This window comes from Saccopteryx leptura, chromosome 3 (assembly GCF_036850995.1).
Source record: "Saccopteryx leptura isolate mSacLep1 chromosome 3, mSacLep1_pri_phased_curated, whole genome shotgun sequence".
Classification (NCBI taxonomy): domain Eukaryota; kingdom Metazoa; phylum Chordata; class Mammalia; order Chiroptera; family Emballonuridae; genus Saccopteryx; species Saccopteryx leptura.
Genome location: NC_089505.1, coordinates 286,596,321 through 286,617,075, shown reverse-complemented (window position 1 = coordinate 286,617,075; position 20,755 = coordinate 286,596,321). Strand labels below are relative to the sequence as shown.

The window sequence follows — 20,755 nt, the reverse complement described above, 5'->3', positions numbered from 1 at the left end:
AAGAGAGTACCAGACTCAGGTAACTCTCCCTCTTTCTTTCTGTATGACAGTGCTGGTGGCCTCAGTGTACCCCCGAAAGCCCCAGGCCGTGGAGCGCCACGTCCTTCCGGTCCTCTGGTACTTCCTGAACAACATGACGGGGAACGGCGTCCTGCCTGGGCACGGCGGGAACGTCCGCGCAGCGGTGTGCCGGCTGTCCCGCTGCCTCCAGGAGCAGATGGGCCCCCGGCTGCAGGGCTTGGCCGCTGGACAGCCGAAGCAAGCCCTCAGAACGCTCCAGGAGCTCTTAGACACAGGATCCCGGTGAGGCAGCCGCAGGATCGCCCACAGAGGGGTGGCACCCCACAACAGGACTCGGGCAGCTCACGCCCTTCTCATGGCTGAGAGACAGATGTGAAACGGGCGGTCATTACTTTTTAACTCATTTTATGTTTATGATGGCATAATCTCCCGGTCTACTTTCCCTTTGCATTCCAGATGTACATAGTATATTTTGAAGTAGAAATAAAAGGATGATTTATTTTTCTAAGGTTTTCCTTATCTTTCACTTTTTTAACCTCAGAGAATTTTCTGATAACTCAGTTTGTGACAAACACAACAACACACGACGATGGCAAAACCAGCTGTAGGTAATACTGAGACAAAGACTTAGGGACAAAGGGTAGCACAAACCTACAGGACACCTTCAGGTAGAGCCTCCCATCTTGGAGCAGCCGGCCCCCCCCCCCCCCCCCCAGCCTCAGGACCCTGAGTCGGTCATTCCATTCCAGCCCATTTGTCAGTGGCCTGATTTGAGGTGAGTGTGACAAACAGCTTTGAGGGGCATTGTGCTTCTGCCTAACAAACTTTTCAGTGCCATGTTGGTTGGTCCTATGCAAACCTCCTAATGAAAGCTAGCCAGCTTATCAAAAGGCAAGGAGAATTTGACATCTGCATTACTAAAAGCTTCCTCTGGGAGCTGACCTCCAGGCTGGTTCTGCAGAGGACAAGATGGTGCTTGGCACTTGAAACACCATAGTTGAAGCCCACAGTTCTCCACGGTCCGCAGATGCCACGTGAGGTCAGAGGCTGCGCGGCTCCTCCAGCTGGGCTGGATCACGAAGCCGGAGAGGGGTGTCGGGTCAGGCCGGGCCAGGACAGGAGGAGGCCGAGAGGAGGTGCTGCCTGCTGGTGGAGCAGCCAGGGAAGCAGCGCCCCGGCTGTGAGAGGCGACGTCCGGGGCTTGGACTTTGCACACAGGAAGAGTGGCCCTGCCTTGACTAGGACCAGTGGCAGGTTGACAGTGGTGTGACCAGGAGGAATCAGAGCTCAGGTCATTATCTCAAACACGTGAGTAAGTGAAAGGCTGGTGGATAGAGTCCCAGTCCCAGCCAGGGAGCCCAGATCCCCGGCAACACACAGGGGCAGCTCCAGAGGGGAAGCGCTGAGGCCCCAGCCTGACGCTAGCAAGTTTTCTGTCCGCTGTCACCATTGCAGAGCAGGGCATCGCTGTTCTGAGCCCGTTCTGGGGAGCTAGGCTAGAGCAGGTGGGAAGCCCCAAACTGACTCACCTCTGTATCTCCACACAGGGCCAAGGAGGCCACGTTCCCATGTTGCCCATGCTGCCAGGTGTAACTGGGCTGCTCCAGCCCCACCCCACCAATGCCCCGGGTGACCCTGGGCAGCACATAGCCATCCTGGGGTTTGGGTTTTAACAGGCAGCTTCTGTGTGACTTTGGGTAACTCTAGCCTTCGTGTGAGCACTTCTTACCTAAGTGTGACCCCAGCGGGGGCTTCCTGGCTACCACCTTGCTCTTTTTTTGAGTCTGTCTGAACCAGGTTAAAGGCCTCTGGACAGGGAGCCATCAAAGATGCTCAAAAGTATGATTTTAAATGTTTGTTTAGTTTTACACTATTTAATTGGTTCTGTTTGCTGGGAGTCTGAGCAAACATTTGGGATTTGGTTAGGAGATTAAATTTTCTTCTTATCAAGAGCATAGAACCTCTCAGGAAATTTCAGGGCTTTTTTTTTTTAGAGTTGTAGGAACCCAGGGACGCAGAGTCTGGCAGGGATCTGAGGACAGAAATTAAGCCCAACATCATTGTCCTGTCCCCCTGCTTTCCTGTCCTATCTTCCACGTACATTTTCAATCCCAAAGTTTCCCATTCCCTGGGCTAAACAACTGCAAATAGCTGAAAAGCAAAGAATAAATCTTTGCGTGGTTCTGTTTTCCTTCACGATTTCAGGTTGTAATCTAGGTAGGGGTGCTGGTGAAGTCAGTGCACTAGTGACCTGGGCGTGCCTGCAGGAATGGGGCCTATGGAAGGCCAGTCACGGGGAAGAGAGATCGCCCTGGGAGCTGGGGGGGGGGGGCAGAGCACCATTCTTTGCTTGGTTGTGTGTGTGACCAGAAACTCTACCTAGATGCTTTGTGGGGTGGGAATATAGCCTCTGGCTATGGGATGTCTCTCTCTCTCTCTCTCTCTCTCTCTCTCTCTCTCTCAGGGGTCAAAGACTTGTTTGAGAACAGGTAACTGCTTAGGACTTCCTTTCTCATCAATTGCAACTTTTGAGATTTTAGGAAAACTTTCCTACAGGCTCACCTCTTGTCTTGTTTTCTCGGCTTCCTCTCCTACCTTCTGTGCTTCAGAATCACCTGGTGAGATTTAAAAAAATTCTGCTGTCTGGGCCCCATACCTGGGGATTTTGATTCAGTTGGTTTGGGGTGGGGCCCAGACAGCTTTGTCTTCTCTTCTCTTCTCTTCTTCTCTTCTCCCCTCTCTTAATATTATTATTATTATTCTCTTCCAGTAATCCCAATGGGTGGCCAAATTCTGAAAGCACAGCAAAATAGAAGGTATAGAAAGATAGCACTGGCTTTGGCCCTCTCCGTTTCTGTCCGGGAAGCCGCAGGGTGTCCTGGGGTTGGAGGGAGGGACTAAGGTCAGGCACTGGTGTCAGAGATGCTGAATTCCAGGCTCTGTTGCTTACTGGGATATGTAGCCTTGGACACACTTATCAACCTCTCTGATCTTTTCTTATCAATCCTGTGTGTGTGTGTGTGTGTGTGTGTGTGTGTGTGTGATAGGTGGGTGGGGGAGAAGATGACAACAATGCCCATCTTCACTGGGCTATCGTCATGATTAATGAGATGACCTTGTAAAGCACTTAGCATACGGCCAAGAGCCCAGGAAGCCCTGGAACACTGGCCATTATATTTTTGGGGTCATAGCTTTAGGAGCAGCTAGGATCAGGGTCTTGTGACTTGTGCTGCTTGTGGGGTTGGAAGAATAACGTGCCTGGGGCTTCGTGGAGCCTGAGACCCACTCTGCTGGGCTTGTTTCAGAGGACAGAGCCTGTTCACCTCTTTGCTGGGATTTAGGGCTGTTTGCACCCTTTGGGCGACTGTCAGCTCTCAATAGCCATGGTCTCCTTACCTGACATGGCCCTCACAGCCACCTCTGCTGGGAAGCTGGGAAGCTCTTCTCCAGGCTGGTGTGCCCTCTCCCCTCCCTGCCTCGTCTGACCAGCTGGGGGCAGAATGGTGGGGAGGCTCGCAGGGCACGTTCTTGCTGAGAGCATTTTCCTTTATTATAACCCAGTTCTGCTCTTAGGGAAAGAAAGGAAGACATGATGAGGGTAAAGAAGATGATCTGTTCTCCTGGCAACAGATGGAAGAAAACAGGGCTCCAAGAAGGAGAGACGAGAGGAGGAGCCAGCCTCTCCCCGAGTGTCTGCAGTCTTCCCAGGCTGTCACCCTTCTGGATGTCTCTTAAGGAAGATACGATTTTCCCCATTTCCCGGGGAGGAAACGGGGCCTCAGAGCTACTTGGTCAGTGACCTCCACCAGTGCATGGGAACCTCTGGGAATCTTGTTCAAGTGTGCATTCTCATTCAGCAGGTCTGGGGTGGGGCCTGAGCTTCTGCTTTTTCAAGAAGCCGCCAGGTGACACTGATCCTGCTGGTCTGATGGGGACCACATTGTGGGGACCAGGCCCTAAGACACAGCTGGGAAGTGGCTGTACCTTGGATTTGTGCTCAGTGTCTGTTTGATTTCAAAGTGGCTTTAGGATATATTTACCTCCTTAAATGGTGTCAGTCTGAGCCCTTTGATTGGACCAATTGAAATCCCATGGTCTTCTGAAGTTAGTCTGGCCCTAAACACTTGAAGGCAGAGAGTGTCTGTTTGGTCTGCTCTGGTCACCAGGGCATGCTGGGGACACTTGGACAAGATAGGATTTGTGGAAATAGATGAAGACCAGCCAAATGAGAGAAGTCACGACTTCATTCAGAGCTTGCTCTACATAGTAAAGGAGTCAGTCAGGATCGCTTGTGTATTGGCAGAGATTCAAGGTCCGGCTGGCCGAGTAGAAAAACTTTATACTGGGAGAAAGGGGAGGCCACAGGTAAGCTGTGAATGGAGGCTGCAGGATGGGGAAGGTGTACAGGCCGTGGCCCATTGACAACAGCAGCACCTGCGGCGTTTGTTAAAGTACAGAGCCCTGGGTCACATCCCAGACCTAATGAACCAGAACCCGCGGTCACTCCTACACACCTTCAGGGTCAAGAACCTCTGCCTCAGCCTGAACGCTCTCAGCATGGTTAGGTTTTCAGGCTAGCCCACACCTGGGAGTCAGTATCCGTAAACCAGTATTTCCCAAATGTGGTTGATGAAAATAATTGCTTGGAGAGGAGGGACGGATGGAGGGAGGGAGACGGGCATAGGGGTGCTGGTTAAAAATTCAGATTCTTAGTCTTAGCTGCAGATCTGCCTCTGGAGCAAGGAGCAGGGGAGTCTGCAAATTAATTATCAAGCAGCCCGGCGATTCCTGAGACCGATTCCTGGGACTGGGCAGGTTGGAGAAGTGGTGCCCTAACCGCCTACTCCTGGCTGGGCACACAGGCCGCTCGCCGGCAGGGGTTTCTGAGTCAGGGACACTCAGGGGTTTCAGTTTGGTCCTTGTCATCACTGGAGCTTATTCTGGGCTTCTCCGAATCCTGTCACCTGGTGTTTCAGTGGAGAAGGTTTTGTTTTGTTTTCATCATGGCTTTATAATTACCTCTGTGTGGGTTGACAGCTGTTATTAGCATCACCTTGGGTTCTCCTTGAGAATTTTTATATCCAGAAAGTGATCCAGTACCTCCTGGGCTGGTGTCAGAAGCTGTTAACCAAACAGTAGCTTTAAAGTCACCAGGTTTTGTAAACACAGCCATTCTTGTCTTCTTCCAAAGGAGGAAAAATAACTAGATAAATAATTTTCATGAAGACAATCTGTTTCCCGGGGTCTTCTTTTCCTTTCCGTCTCATCCACTGGTTTTCCCACTTTGGGGTACGGGCAATAAAATGTAGGCTCTGTCTCCTGTGTCACCTGCTCTTTCAGGGGCAGATGTCACCAGGAAGCCCGTTTTGGGGTTCATGGTAATGAAAAACAAAGATTTTCTGGGGGAAAAAGACTTCACTATTTTTCTTAAAAAGTATGTTTTATATATGCATATGTGGGAGGGATGAGGAGAGGTTAAGAAAAAAATTTTTTTTTAATTTTCTTTAATATTATGTTTTATGTTTTCATGCAAGCTAGTTCAATAGGAATGGCTAAAAATATAGCTGGATATAAAAAATAATATTCTATTTGAAATTGTTGTAGAAAACTGAGAATTTTGCCCCTCCAGGCGGTGGCGCAGTGGATAGAGCATCGATCTGGGATGCGGAGGAGCCAGGTTCGAGACCCCAAGGTTGCCAGCTTGAGCGCGGGCTCATCTGGCTTAAGCAAAAAGCTCACCAGCTTAGACCCAAGGTCGCTGGCTTGAGCAAGGGGTTACTTGGTCTGCTGAAGGCCCGCGGTCAAGGCACATATGAGAAAGCAATCAATGAACAACTAAGGTGTTGCAACAAAAAACTGATGATTGATGCTTCTCATCTCTCTCCATTCCTGTCTGTCCCTATCTATCCCTCTCTCTGTCCCTGAAAGAAAACAAACAAACAAACAAAAAAACAACTGAGAATTTCTTCCAAAGAAGGCTGTGGTACTTTTTCTAGGGCTGAGCCCCCAGAGTAATCTAACTACTGCTCTCAGTAGGTGTCAGGTCCCAGATGGGCCAGGGCTGGGGGACCTGCCCTGCCAGTAGCTGGCAATGTGTCTTTGGAAAAAGACATTTGACATTTCTTAGCTTACTTTTTTTTTTTTTTGTAAAAGGTATTGAAAAAATACTTGTTTATTTCATATCATAGGATTTTTAAATGATCTAATGAAACAATGCAGATGATTGTGTTTTGAAAAAGCAGCGTTGCCAACAAAGTGAAGGTGTAATGATGAATTTGAGCCTAATCTCAGTAAACCTGCTGTTCAGAAGGCACTCAAGTCGCTTCCGCCATCATGGGCAGATCACACATGACCCAACAGGGGAATAAATGGGAGAGTCATGAGCTTAATTTGCTTTTCCCTGCTTGGTATACTTGACATAATGTAGTTGTGATTGGAAGCAAAATGTTTTAAAGTCTTTCCACTTAGAGACACAGAATCAGTCCTTCAGAGATGGAAGTCAATGCTAGCTGAGTGTCACAGCCGTTTCTAACTTCCCGCAAGGATCAAAGCGCAGACATAGAAGGAGGGGGAAATGGTCCTGAGTTCCTCTCTTAGTCACAACCTTGAAGTGCAGGGATGGCAGAGAGATTATGATGAGTCCTGTTCTCCAAGGTGGCTCAAAAGATAGTTGGGGAAAGAAGCCAGGTCACAGAGTAGGGCGGTGAAGGTGTCAGGCCTCAGCTCCTGTGTCCTAATTCCAACCAAGAGGAGTGTGATCAACTCTGGCTCCCAACGGTGACTGTGACGGTCACACTCACCACATCCCCTCTTCCTCCTCCCGGTTTCTTCCTTCTTCCTCCAGTGTAGGCCTGTCAGGTTTGTCTGTGGGCATTACCTGAGTCCTGCTCGTGCCACAACCCCAGCCAACACTGATTGTTGATGTGTGTGCTAGACTGCAGGCGGTCTGGAGTTACAGCACTCAGAACCTGGGCTCCTACATCAGTCAAATTCTACAGTCACCTGATGCAGGGCCCACAGACCACCAGCGGCTACTTTCTGGTGTCCATGAGCGCCATCACGCCAGCAGTGTCCGCGGTCCTTCATTGAGTGCCGGGAGAATGAACTGTTTACCCCTCTGCGTGTGGAACACATCTTTAATTATATTTCATAAACACAGGATGGATTGACGGAGCTTTGTGTAAACTTCAGGTAGGCACAGGGAGTGAAGCACGCACAGTACAGCATGTTTGGTGAATACAGGCTCAGAACACATCGACCTTGTGGCAGTTCAACCAAGTCTTTGATGGGGGGCTACTTACAAATCTAGTCTCTTTGAAAAGCTGGCCTGTGGAAGATGGGGTGGGTGTTGGCAGCCTGGAAGCCATCAACCGGATGATCAATTGATGAACATGTTGACACTTATAATTCACTGCACCAGCTCCCCCTAGATAAGCAAAAAACACTGGTTTATTTTAGAAAAACAAAAGGACGTATTTCTTAAAATCCCTTTCATTCGTGTTGTGGGGTTTATGAGGCGAGTCTTGTCAGACATAAGCTCTTCATAATGAAAGAAAAGTCTCTGATCTGTCTGCCCTGCATTTTCTATTCACGAGGATTACTTGAGGTTCTGAGCGGGGTCTGTGATGTGAGGAAGGGAAATAGAGGGTGTGTGCAGTAAACAACCACTCAGCCCTGCGCGGTGGTGGGAAGTCACAGTTCATCTTCAATACTCTATTTATACTTGCAAAAAGCTAACACTGTTCTGCCAGAATATTATATTTGCTTCTTTTCTTCATGAATCCTTTTTCTTTTTTTTCTTTTTTCTTTTTTAGAGAGAGAGAGAGATAAAAAGGGAGAGAGATGAGAAGCATCAGCTCATAGTTGAGGCACCTTAGCTGTTCATTGATTGCTTTCTCACATGTGCTGTGACTGGGGGCGGGGGCTACAGCAGAGCCAGTGACCCCTTGCTCGAGTCAGCGACCTTGGGCTCAAGTCAGCAACCTTGAGCTTCAAGCCCGTAACCGTGGGATCATGTCTATGATCTCATGCTCAAGCCAGTGACCCTGAGCTCAAGCTGGTGAGCCTTTGCTCAAGCTGGATGAACCCATGCTCAAGCTAGTGACCTGGTGGTTTTGAACGTGGGATCTCAGCATTTCAGCTTGACGCTTTATCCACTGTGCCACCACTGACTGGTCAGACACTTCATGAATCCTTTTTTTATATATACAGGGACAGAGATAGAGTCAGAGAGAGGGATAGATAGGGACAGACAGACAGGAACGGAGAGAGATGAGAAGCATCAATCTTCAGTTTTTCATTGTGACATCTTAGTTGTTCATTGATTGCTTTCTCATATGTGCCTTGACCGCAGGCCTTCAGCAGACCAAGTAACCCCTTGCTCGAGCCAGCAACCTTGGGTCCAAGCTGGTGAGCTTTTGCTCAAGCCAGATCAGCCCACGCTCAAGCTGGCGACCTCGGGGTCTCGAACCTGGGTCCTTCCGCATCCCAGTCCGACGCTCTATCCACTGTGCCACCGCCTGGTCAGGCTCATGAATCCTTTTGATGAAAGTGGAAAATGTGTTTCTCCCCTGGAGCTAAGCTATTAGCTGTGTGACTGATGTGCTGGGTGAAGAGCTGGCTGAGTACCACCCTCTCAGCAGCTCGGAGGTCCATGGGTCTGGGGGAAGAAGGCCGTATAACCCGGAAAAGGTTGGCCCAAATAAGAATACGGAGGTAGTATGTACTCCTTAGATGGATCTCTTGTTGGGGGCTCCCTTTTGTCCTTATACCCAGCATTTCTTGGTTTCTAACCCTGTGAAGGAAAAGTGCAGACTCTTGAGTCCTCAGTGGTTGGGTTGATGGCTTAATTAACTTAAAAAGACAAAACAAAAACCCTGCCTCCCCTTCTCCCTTGAGCACGGGAAGTAGATTGGGCCCAGCAAGGATGAGGTTCTTGGGAGGGGAAGAGTGACCCATCTGAGAAGCTGTGGAAGTGGGCTTGTCCTCATGGCCACCAGTGTTGTGCTCTCCAAGGCAGAACCCAGGACATGGGCAGACAAAAGAAAGGCCTGGTCTCCAGGAGCCCTCAACTGAGCTGATGGCACACAAGCTGTCCATTGTGGTGGATTTAATTTCTTTTGCAAAAAAGTCTAATTCGCAAATAATTTGGGCTAAACCTGGTAGTTTGGGTGGTAGCCAAAAAAGCATATCTTTGGCCTATCTGCTCCTGTGCTGGCTTGGCCCTGCTTCACCTTTGACCCCTCTGCATGTGCCCCAGGGAAGCAGATTTGGGATTCTTGAAGCCTCTGTGTCTTTGGGCAACACTACATCTACACGAGCTCGCTGTCCCTGCTGCCTGAGCCTGGAAGCTCCTGGGACCTGTCATTGTATCACACATGGGGATACCCGGCAGAGCCTCTCTCTGTCCTGGCACACGTCGGGGCTGAGGGATGAGGAGGCATGAACTGCTCCACGGCTGACGGCAGGACTCCTGCCTGCAGCTCGGGAGAGGGTGTTGGCTGCCGCTTACTAGCCTTGCTTGGGGAAGGGGACAGCCCTTCATCAGAGAGCCTCCTACCAGGCACACTCATGGAGGGCAGCAATGGCTCATTCCAGACTCTCCCAGAGTCTCTCTGATGTTGACCTCCTCCACGATCTAATACGCTGCCTGGCTCCCACTTGTCCACGTGCCGCTCCCATTGCTACAGCCAAGTGCATTCAGCCCCCACGAACACACTCAGCCAGCCCCGAGCCTCTAAGATGAGACCTTTCAGGGGCCTGGGCTTGACACTCAGACTCACTTCTCCTTTCTGTGGGTCTGGCTCCTGCTTCTATCCTGGTTCTAGTCACTAGACTTTTTATTGTCCCCATGGTTCTGCCCCCCACATTGTATCCTGGTCTCATCAACCATGTACCTGTGCAGTCTCCCTGCAGCTGGGGTTCTGCTTTGTCTCTTCAGACCTCCAGGATTCCTGCCCCTAAACCCTAGCGCAGGGCGGGCTCCCCTTTCTGACCAGTCCCCTGGCCTAGGAGCTGGATCTCTCCACACTGCTTGCTTCCTGCGTGCCCAGCCTAGCCAGCCCCCCACCCCGCCTGTTACTCATGCTGCAGGCCTAACCGTATAGACAGACTGCACAGTTCTATGTCAAGCAGGTTTTCCTAAGCCTGGTGTTCTCACACCCTTACCTCAGCCCTGCCCTGCCCGGCCCGCTGAACTTCCTCCCATTTCCTGCAGCTCAAGCGGTTCCCAGGGTCCACCCACACGCACGTGGGTGTGGCTGGGCCCTGGAACCCATCCTGCTGCCGCCTGAGCGGTGCTCTGACCATACCAATGCAAGGCAAACGTGAGCACACAGCTGGGTGGGCACAGACGCGACCCATAGGGGGCGGTGGTGGCCCCTCTTGGTAGTTTAGTCACTGTTCCTTGGGTGCTTCTGTCACCCCTATTTTAATAGTAACTGGACAAGTTGAAGTGGTATTCATTTACTTGGACTCATGGCATACCCCGGGGAGTGGGGAGCTGAGTCCCCAAGGACCCAGTTTAACATGTTCTTGAGTCATGACCTATTTCAACAAGAAAGAACTTGAAGTCTATAATTTTCCCAAACTTAAAAACTCAGGACTGCAGCAGATCTGGAGGGCTGCCTCCCTGCTGCACCCCGTGGGTGAGAATTCTTGTCTCGTGACAACCCACTGAGCCGGCATCAAATCGCCCAATCACTGTGAATTCTTTTCTAAATAGAAAGCACTCCACAGCCTCCAATGGAAAATTTCCAAGATCTGCTTCTGCTCATTCTAGCAGAAGTGAGTGTTTTTGGCACAAACGACCATTTATTTCTCCACTTCAATTTCAACTCCAGAGGAAGTTCTGCAAGTGACTCCGATAAAGGTGGTCAAGAAGCCCTTGGGGGAGATGGCACAGGTGTATGAGACCTTAGCCGCACATCCTGCTGAGCTCCAGCCCCCACGGGGCTTGGAGAATAGGCTGCCTTGTTTGGGAAGCTTGGGAGTGCCCACTGGGTCTGAGAGGCTCGTGGACGGTGGGGTGGATCATTTGACCATACACCTAGCCTCAGAGGTGACAGGGCTGCATGAGCAGGCAGGCAGCAGCTTTGTGTTTAGGGCTCTGGAACTGAGCTGTGGAAGGAGGAGGGGAAGGAGGGCGGGTGGGACCATGGTCTTAGTCCCACCTCGGTCTTTTCACCTCTGGAGCAACCTGCTTCTAACCAACGCTCAGACTGGGGGCCTGGATACTATGCCAGTATTCCACCTTAAAAACCAAAGCTTTCCCACCATTTGCACAACCATTCCTGCTTTAGGTAGATGGAGTGATGGAATGCTCTTGAGCAATGAAATGTAACGGGAGACAAAAGATTCTAGTGCCCCCACACCTGCTCAGAGTTTTGCTGTGTGACCTCAGGCAAGTCATTGGGTGGGGGGTGCTTTGGTTTCCTCACCGGCAAACTGGGAGGATGCTTTCTGCTCCATCTGTTGTTGTGAAGATAGAATGATTTCCGAGACCGACTCAGGTGCAACACCTGGCCCGTCAAGCATGTGAGAAACACACTTCCCCCCTAAACTAAGGCCATACTTGAAGGATTAAGAGCATCATTGTGGGATCCAGAGTTATAGTTAACTTCTGGACCCCAAGGCAAACCAGGAGCTGGGACTGAAGACAGTGCTTGTTCATAATTTTGCAGACCTGCTGGCAGCGCACCTTCCAGGCCTTTCCAGGACACCTCGGAGTGTGGTAGGCCCGCCATCCATGGAGCAGCCTGACGCTTGGCTGCCACCCTTTGCCTCTCAGGCCGCTTCCTTCTGCGGGGCGCGGCCGGCGCGGGCCTCCCGTTGCAGCCCATGGCCCAGCACGCAGAGCTCTGGGGGAGAGGCCGCCCCGCTGACCCTCGGCTCCGGGGCACAGGTGCTGCTCCACCGCTCCATGTCCTTCCTGGGGCTCTCCTCACTGCTGCTGCCAAGAGAAAGGACAAGCGCAGATCAAACAATCTACTGTTCCTGTGGCCCCACCCCTGTCTCCATTCTGCCTCTCTGTCCCTCCCAGCCTGTCCCACCCATGGGCTCGGTGGCCCCCTGCTGCAGGCCTCTGCCTTTCTGTGTCAGGTGTACCTGGCTGGTGCAGTCCTGTGCATGCCTGCTGTGGCCAAGCCGCATGGAGGCCAAGCTCCTGGCATTTGGACTGACAGGCTGAATCCTGTTCTTCCTCTCGTGCCCAGAGTCCTGCTGCTCTGAACAAAGCCACTGCCTCAGGAGCTCTGGGAATGGGCCTTTATTTGTTTTAGTTTTTAAAGCGCTTCTTATTGAAGAAAGGGCTAGGCTCGCTAGCTGAATTCAAAGCAACACCAACAATAACAGCCCTCCTGCCCTGCTTTGCTCACTGCTACCCCCTTCCTGAATGCAGTAACATGGATACTGGTTGGCCAGGCTGGCATTTGGCTAGAACAGACCTTCCTGGCTGCTGGCGATACAGTGAGAGGGGCTTTGAGTGGGGAGGGACAGTGTGCATTGGGAGCCCAGAATGGGGAGTGGTCAGAAGCATGGAGCAAGCTTGGGCTAGAAGGGGGACCAGCTCAGAAAGCCACATGGGCTGTGTGCTGATAGGCTAGCCTTACGGTTACTGCGTGGAGGTTGGAGTCTGGCTGTCTGAGTTCAAGTCCTGCTTCTTCCACTTACTAGCTGTGGGACCTGTAGCATGCTAATTATCCTCTCTGATTCTCTTCTTTGTAAAATGAAGATAACAATAGTACCCATCTCATACGACACTCAAAGGTATCAGTATTGGATGAAGCGTTTAAAGCTCTTGGCATGTTAACTAGCATGTGATAAGCGCTCAAAAAATGGCCAGCTGTCATGCTGGTGCTGCTTTGTAGCATGAATAGGAAGTCACACCTAGAAAGGACCCTTGGGACCACCTTTTCATAATGCCGGTGGGCACCTGAGGGTCAGAGCCTCTCCATCAGTCGCCTTAGGGCCAGGATAAGACCCAGGCCCCACATACACAGTCAGGAGGGCCCTTCTATCTGTGACAGCACGTTCTTGACTGCTCCCTGAGCTCTACTATGCAGCTCCGTGGGGGTAAGTGTATGTGGGATGTCAGACCAGTGCAAGACAAGCTTGAGTTTGGATCCTACCAAGATTGAGGTGGCAGAAATAGAGGGTGAGGAGGGGTGGGTGTCAGGCTGGCACATATACATGATTTTCTGGTGGTTAGGAACCCACCGTGGTCCTTAGAGCCAGTCTCATCTGTATTGGAATCTGGCCTCATCCTAGGCCCCTGCAGGGCCCACTGTGGTTTGTGGGCCACAGCTCACACCTTCCTCTCTCTGTAGCCCTGGAGCAGGACACACTTCCTCCAGAACCCCCTGCTGCACCCCCACTGGCTGGCAGGAGTGGGAGGGGCGTGCCCAGAGGAGAGACTGTGGCACACAGTGTTGGTGGACGCTGACTCCAAAGTCTGATAAATGATTTATTTCCTAGAACCGTGTCTTTCCCAATCCCAACCAGGTTCCACATCTACGTGGAACCCCCTAGCCTAGGTTAGGGGGTCGATTTTCCTGGTTGCCACCATGTGGCTGTGGTTCTACCTGTTCCCAGAACTGTCGGGGAGACAGGCTGATCCAGGCAACGGGGAGGGGGGTGTTCTGCAGAGAGACCTTCCTGAGAAGGTCCAGTATTAGCAAACATGGAAAGCACCAAATTTTGGGGAGCAATTTGGGACCCTTCTTGAATGCTCACAGTCCCCCAGCATGCAGAGACCTGGAGACTGGCACCTCCACCAGGGAATTCAACATGTAAATAACAGTCACAGCTCAGTAACTGAGCTTCCTGGGCATACCTCCAAGGACTGTCCCCAACCCCCAAGCCCCAAGAGCAGGAAGATAGAAGCATCATCAATTTTTTTTTTTTAAATAAAAAGGGCTGTGCCCAGCACGGGATGACCTGAAGGAGGTCAACACCAGCTGCAGGCCAGTTCATCCTGTGAGCCTGCCTCGGCGGCCAGGTCCCATGGGCGTGGTTCTGTCCCTGCAAGTCCCTGCTTGAGGACCAGCCTGTTTGGAGCAGTTTCTGGCTCTCTGGAACAGGCTTGTTGGCTTGTTGCAGTTTCCTGGTATGGTTTCCCATATGCAGGAGGGCAGGAAAAAAATGCTTGTCATCTACAGAGTGGAAAACGCTTACAGCTGGCGTGGCTTCTGCTCCCAGATGCCAACTTTATAGGATTGTGTGTATGGGGGCGGGGGGACGGAGGGCGGGGAGTGGGCATTTCCCCATCACAGCCCTGGGAGCACAGTTGCAGTTGGGAACGGCTCCAAGGGGTGATCTTACCAGGAGACCCATACCCAGTATGGGTGTGAGTCATTATATGACCTTCCACATGACCTTGGGGAAGTACCTGTTTATGAATCCTCCTCTCTCTTTCAAGCTACAAGTACTGCCCCATGCCCACCCAGTATCCCCAAGTTCTGAAATTCAGGACATAAAACAACCTTTTAGGGTGCCCTCTTCTGAGAAAAAGCCAGGAGAAGGGCATTATTTTCTTCCTGAACAATTTTATGTTGCTTTATTTTGCTCCCGCTGTTTTAAAATGTTAGTATTTTTAATTAATGCCGTTTTATTGTCCCTGTTCTTTCCGGCGCCTCTGCTGAAGGGCACGGCTTTAGAAATCTAATAACCAAATAAGTGGCTGGTGTGAGGAATAATGCATTAACATTTATAGAGGTTCTCAGATGAAAGGCACTGTGCTGTAGGAAGTTCATTTTAGATTTAAGAAAAAAGCAATGTTACATTAAGATTCTTGCAAAAAATAATCAATACTTCATTTCTTTCAAGTGGCTGAGGAAGTTTATATAGCTATAATAACGCGCAAACTTTCCCGAGTAATATCTTTATTTAAAATTGACTGCCGAGTACTTTGTAAAAAAATGACCATTTATGCCTCGGCAGATTGTGAAGTCTGTAACCCGGATCACTCTGGCAGAAGTTAACTGCTGATTTACACAGGTGTGGGCAGCACCAGGCAGCAGGGCCGCATGCTGGTTGAGCTCTGTCTGGTCTGATATCGAGACACACTGATAAGAGTTACTCTCTCAGGCCTCAGAGTTACGTTGTTTCTCCATGTCACGGTCTGGAAAAGACACATTTCTCTATATGTTCTGGAAAGCGGTCATTTGAGCGTACCCGGCTACTCAGTGCTCACACAGGCTATCCCCTGGCTCCCGGCCCATGGCAGTCGGGAGCCCAGGCCTGTCTGCGTGGCTGGGCCAGTGACACACAAGTCAGCTGCCTTCATGAGAAAGCACCCTTAGAACTCCGCCTGCTGAGGTCAAGGAGGGCCCTTTCATCGGGACACTTTCCGATGAAGGGGTCTGTGAGGTCAAAACTATTTTAATAATAATCCTGAGATGTTATTGGCCTTCCTTACCCACTCTTCCGTGAGCGTAGAGAAGAGTTTTCCTGTCTACATGAGGTGTGAGATCCCAGCAGACTGACAGCAGGGACAGAGCTGAGAAGCCACACACTAAAGAGATTTGCAAAAATATAAGACAGTACCCCTCGCCACTAAATTTTTTGTTGTTGTGGGGAATATAGTTAACTTTTATAAGAATATATTATTCAAGTTGACCTAGAATGGGGTCATGTTTGTCTTTAAAACTTAATTAATAAATATTTCAAACATTTCTTACTTTTAATTTATGACACAGTAAACAGAGAGGGAGCCAATCCACATACACGAAGACTCTCCTGGGTTCTTAATAGTTTTTAAGAGTTTAAAGGGGTCCTGGGGCTGCAACAAGGTCGAGAACCTCCCCCTTAGATGCTGGTCTGCTGAAGTAAACCAGGGATGACAGAAGTCAGGCTGCTGGTTCTAGGCAGAGTGACAGTGACTCCACGAGGGGGCAAGTCACTTTATCTCAGTTTCCCCGCATGTTAAATAAAAGTTTGTGTGTGGCTGGACTAACTTCATTGCTTTAAACTTTATTTTAAATCCAGGTGAGCCTCTTTACAATTAAAGTGTCAGGAGCCTGAAACAAGCGACAGATGAAGGCACAGTTACTCAGGGGTTTGGGGGGGCTGATGGGAGGAGGGGAGGCTGGGCTTTTCTAGACCCTTTTTACTAATCGCTTTATCTCTTAGAACAGTTTGAAAGCTACCAACCCGGATGATCCCATTGGCTCTACTCCAGTAACTGAGGGGCATGGCCGAGGACCCTCCTTACCTGCTCTGGCCAGGCAGGGGCTCACAAGCATTGCTGGTGGTGCTGGGGACAGGCAGGCGAAGGTGGACTCCCGGCTGGCGGTTGGAAGCTATCCTTCTGACAAAGGGTTGAGGGTTGAGGGCGCACAGAGTCATTCCCCGCTGCGAGCCCGCCCTCAGCCGTGGCCCTGAGTTGCTCCTCCAGCATCCTGTGGAGGCCCCACGAGGGACCCCAGCTTCAGGTGGCAGCCACGGGGTGAGTGGGTGGGCTGTTGAGAATGGCGATTTAGCTTCAAACAGAGAAGAGGTGGCTGGGCAGAAGATGGGACATGTGTTCCCAGATGCTTTGGCTACGGCTGCCTGACCATCTTCAGAATCTCTTGTTTCTTTGTGCCCCTGAGGGGGGGACACTGGCGGGAACAGAGAGGGGCCAGAGGCAGGGGAACTTGCTTCTGTGCACTGGACAGTGGGGTTGCAGATCTTGTGCTGAGCCAGTGGGTTCTCAGGGGGAGGGCTAGGCAGCTTGTGCTGGTGTTGGGGGGAAGCTCCTTTTGTTACTGTTGGGGGGCTTAGTGCCCTGGGGCTCGACAGAGGACTGGTTGTTGGGCTAGGGAACCCATGTACAGATGGGACATTTGACTGAGCAGGTCTGTGAGACAAGAGAAGGCTTGGGGGCCTCTTCTCTGCTCTGGGTGCCCCGTGTGCCCTCGTAGGAGAAGCCTTCCTGACCAGCGGGGAGCTTCTCTCTTGGCTCTGCCCCCGAGTTTGTCTGGGCAGGCTGGGTTCCGAGGTCCTGCCCTGCCCAGCCGTGTGGTTGGGATGGGGCCAGGGGACTGCCTTCCGGGGCGGCTTGGACAGGCTGGCGGCCCTGCCTGCCTGTGCCTGACGCTGAGCCCCGCTGCCCTCCACCTCTGGGTGTCGGCTGCCTGCTGGCGGAGGGCTGAGGTCCAAGGCCTGCTTTCCAGGGTTGCAGCCGCTCCCACTGCTCCCTGACCCCGTGCTGCAGGGCCGGGTGGGGGTGGCGGTGCTCCTGCTGGGCAGCAGGTCGGTGGGGCTCGTGGAGGCTCCTAGCTGTGGAGAAGCCCATGTTCTCTGGGCAGGGCCAGCCCCTCCCAGCCCTGGCACGTGGGTCCCTTCAGGAGAGCACTCTGCTGGCTCGTGGCTTTCGGGGGGCTCCAGAGAAGTGAAGGATTTGTCCATCAGGATTTCCAGTGGTGGTGGCGGGAGCTGCTCTGGGTCGCCCTCTGTCTCCCAGTGGGGGTCCTCACTCCTGGACGCTGACAGCAGCGGGGTTAAGACAGGCGCTAAGGGCCTCCAGCCTGCGCCCACCATGGGAGAGCCTCGGCATGCTGCTGGAGAAATTTGGGGCTTTGGATACAAGGGGGCAAGCCCCCTGTAGATGGGAAACCTGGAGGGCAGGATGGGGACCCCCCACTTCCTGAGACAGGGGCTCAGCCTAGAGTCTTTGGACTCCCCCCGTCCCTGTGAACTCTCAGTGGGACTGAAAGTTTCAATGAGTTTCTTGACTGATGTTCTGGTAGGACGGCCCCCGGAGCGCCAGTTTTCAGCTCGGGGGGCCTCGCTGGCTCTCTCCCCTGGTGCAGTGGCACTTGGAACCCCCTCCGCGTCCCCCTGCCAAGGCCATTCACCCTCAGGGCGGAGGGAGCTGCATTTCTGCAGAATGCTCTTGTCCTGACTTGGTAAAATGCTGAAGTTCTTGGTCAGAGAAGCCTTCAGCTTGCTGATGGAGCTGCTCGGGGCGACCCTGCAGTGGTGGCTGGGCTTCAGAGATGCTGCTCCGGGCTGCAGAGCCTGCCCACCGCTCCGCAGAACCTGCCCCCCGCTCCGCCCCTGGCATTGTGCACCCAGGGCGTAGAATGCCTCCAGCCGCTGGCTGAGGTCTCTCTGGGCTCTCTGCAGCTCCTGGAGGGGGGTCTCCTCCACATGGCTTTTCAGACCTGACTCTGACTGGGACCTCCTCTGCCTCATGGGGGCCCTCCTGCTGCCACTGACCGTGCTAGGTCTTGGTGGGACCACTGTCCCCTCCTCCTCCTCGGCCCAATCCTGGTGCCCAGAAGACACAGGGACAAACTTGATTCTTTCACTGATTGCTTTCTTCATCTTGAGAATAATTTCCTGGGCTTGGGGGCTCCTAAGCCTCCTGGGGTGTGGCTGAAATGGGCTTTCTGGGCCAGCAGGTGAGGACCGTGGCCTTGGATGGAAATCGCTTTCCTCCTCCTCTGTACTGCTGTCCTCCCCTTTGCTGGGGGATGGAGTGTCCATCAACCCAGAGCCTTTAGAAAGATGTGCTTCTACAGAGATCCCGGCCCCAAGGGAGTCACATGAATTGCTTTTGCCAGGCCCCAGAGGCCTGGAGGTGGCGTTCTCTGGGCCTGAGATGGAGGAGCCCAGGCCTCCTGCTCCGCCCTGTGCTGCTGGCTGAACCTTTGCCATAGAAGGCCTTGAGAGCGGGCAGTCCTGGGGCCGGTCTGAACCCATCCAGGATGGGCTCTGCTGGCAGGTGTGTCCCAAGGGCCTGGCCCCCTCTGTGGCTGAGGTCCCTGGCTTCCATTCTGCAGGCTCTGACATTGAGTCCCAGCTGGCCTGCTTGCCCAGCTTGTCCACTAGGTTCACAGACTCATTGTCTGCACCAATGCCACTGTCCTCAGAGCACAAGGGTAGACCCTGTGCCCCGGGGTCACTGTGGCCGCTCACCAAGCTCTCTAGCTGCCCCAGGGCCCTCAGGAGGCGTTCATCCACGCCCCTCTTCGTGCTCAGCTTGTTTTCCAGGTGGCTCACCGAGGCCTGCAGGTGGGTGCTGGAGCTCTCCAGGACACCGCCGGTGAGGGAGGCCACCGTGCCACTGAGCACCTGCAGCCTGCTGACCGTGTACTGCAGGAGCTGTTGCAGGAGATCTGGCTGCTCCTGGGGCTCCCCTTTCCTCAACGGCCAAGCCAGGTCCTCCCTAACTTCCTGCAGGAGCACTTCCCCATCCTTGGAGATCTCCCCCAAGAGCTGGTTGACCTCATCAAAGCGCAGCAGCAGGAAGCTGACCATGGGCTGCAGCAGCTCCTGGGTCTGGGTGGCCTGATGGGTGAGGCTCAGGATTGCTTCGTATTTGGAGAGGCAGGAGTGTAGGTAGGTGTAAGCGTGCTGATGGGCCTTCACGAGGGGCTCCGGAAAGTCCACTTGGCCTTCAGACCCGTGAGCGGGAAGGGTGGCTTGGCAATGAAGATCCTTTTGCCTTGACCTGTGGCTTTTTGGCTTTCTTTCCCATATGGAGGGCTCCTGAGTATAACTTCCTGCACTCTCTTCCCCAGAAAAGGCTGCCCCCTGTGAGCCGTGGGAGCTCTGTGTCTTGAAAGGAATGTCCTTAGCCATGTGGCTTTGGGATTTATTCAGCTGGGAAGGGGAGGTTTTGGTTTCTGGGATCAGCCCTTGCAGATCTTTCTTTTTGCCTGCAGTGGAATCTCTTGTGAGCTGACAATGACCTTCAGCCATGGTTTGGGTCCATCTGGGACCTGACTGCGCCTCTGTCTGCTTCTGTTCCTGGGACAAGTCCCCCCCAGAGTCATAGCAGGTGGAGCTCTGAACCAGCAAAGGAATGGAGCATCTTCCACTGCCCCCCGGATTCCCTGGCCGAAGTGCTCTGGGCTTTTTGAAAAACTGGATGCCACTCTTAGCCACGCTGTTAACAATGTCGCTGTGGGAAGGTGTACACCCCATGATTTCAGCCTGTCGTCATCTCCCACCCGCAACCTTCATGATTTCCAGGGAATCCTATTTGAAATAGCAGCAAAAGGCAGGCTTACTAGTCCATCCAGGCAGTTTCCAGGCCAGGATCCTTTGACGTCCATGGCACCATGTCCTCAACTCGGCACGGGCTTTCTTACGTCCCTGGCCCCACCGTGTAGAGGTAGCGGTGCCTGCTGTCCTGTGTTGTTTAAGTTTTGAACCCTCTGCTGTTAGTGAGCAGCGGGGCAATTGTAAAGGACCTCAGGCTCGTGGATTAGGGGCCTGTGTTTTGCTCGAGCCCTGACAGATGTGGATGGCAAGTGGAACTTTAAGCCTATTAGGTTAATCATGCCCTAGCCAGTCAGCACTCACAGTGCGTTCTAATATAGAACTTCTCAGCATTTACTATCTTGGGAAGCGGATTATTTTTGCACGTGCTTATGCTTTTAATTCTGTTCAGACGCCTGCCATATGAAACCTAGAGAAATGAGCCGTAATTGCGGAGGGCTCTGGAGGAGACACGTTTGTGGAAAAGCAGCAAGGGCTCCCCAGTGACATTTCCTGGCAGAGGAGTGACCTTTGCAGTTTAATAAGGGCAAACCAGCCAAGTGTGCTCCAACCTGTTATTATCAAGAAGACCCTGAACCGCACAATAGACAGTAATAGAAGCCATACATTCTTGTTTGGGCGGCTTAGCAATACACCGCTACCCTCGTGTTGGAGAACTGTAAATAAGATGGTGAATAAAGAAGGCATGGTGGCATTTCCTTGACACTAGAGGAGTGAGTTAAAGAACAGAGAAGCCATCCTC

The 20,755-nt window shown here is 52.3% G+C and overlaps 2 protein-coding genes across 13 annotated transcripts in view; one reads left to right on the top strand and one right to left on the bottom strand.

Moving 5' to 3' along the window:
* The window catches only part of TOGARAM2 (TOG array regulator of axonemal microtubules 2), a 50,952-nt gene extending 50,637 nt beyond the window's left edge, over nt 1-315 (top strand). For 5 of the 6 annotated variants that reach the window (XM_066378608.1, XM_066378611.1, XM_066378610.1 and 2 more), the window contains one exon: nt 51-315. In XM_066378608.1, the coding sequence (XP_066234705.1) occupies nt 51-307 (257 nt within the window). In that variant the 3' untranslated portion in view covers nt 308-315. The remainder of the gene's footprint in view (nt 1-50) is intronic. The other variant, XR_010750455.1, reaches the window with a different exon arrangement.
* An 8-nt stretch (nt 316-323) lies between these two features.
* PCARE (photoreceptor cilium actin regulator) lies at nt 324-20,231 on the bottom strand. Of its 7 annotated transcripts, none has more exons than XR_010750449.1 (5): nt 16,232-20,231; nt 11,705-11,971; nt 3,418-7,447; nt 2,584-2,814; nt 324-380 (listed from the first exon to the last, which is right to left on the bottom strand). XR_010750449.1 is itself a non-coding variant. In XM_066378607.1 (2 exons), the coding sequence occupies exons 1-2, from the start codon at nt 19,933-19,935 to the stop codon at nt 11,806-11,808; spliced, it is 3,870 nt and encodes a 1,289-aa protein (XP_066234704.1). In that variant the 5' UTR covers nt 19,936-20,231; the 3' UTR covers nt 8,543-11,805. The 7 variants fall into 7 exon arrangements, 1 of the variants encoding a protein (XP_066234704.1); XR_010750451.1 differs by lacking the exon at nt 324-380 and having other exon boundaries at nt 2,350-2,814; nt 3,418-3,584; nt 5,041-7,447; XR_010750448.1 differs by lacking the exon at nt 324-380 and having other exon boundaries at nt 2,350-2,814.
* Between the last annotated feature and the right edge of the window lie 524 nt (nt 20,232-20,755).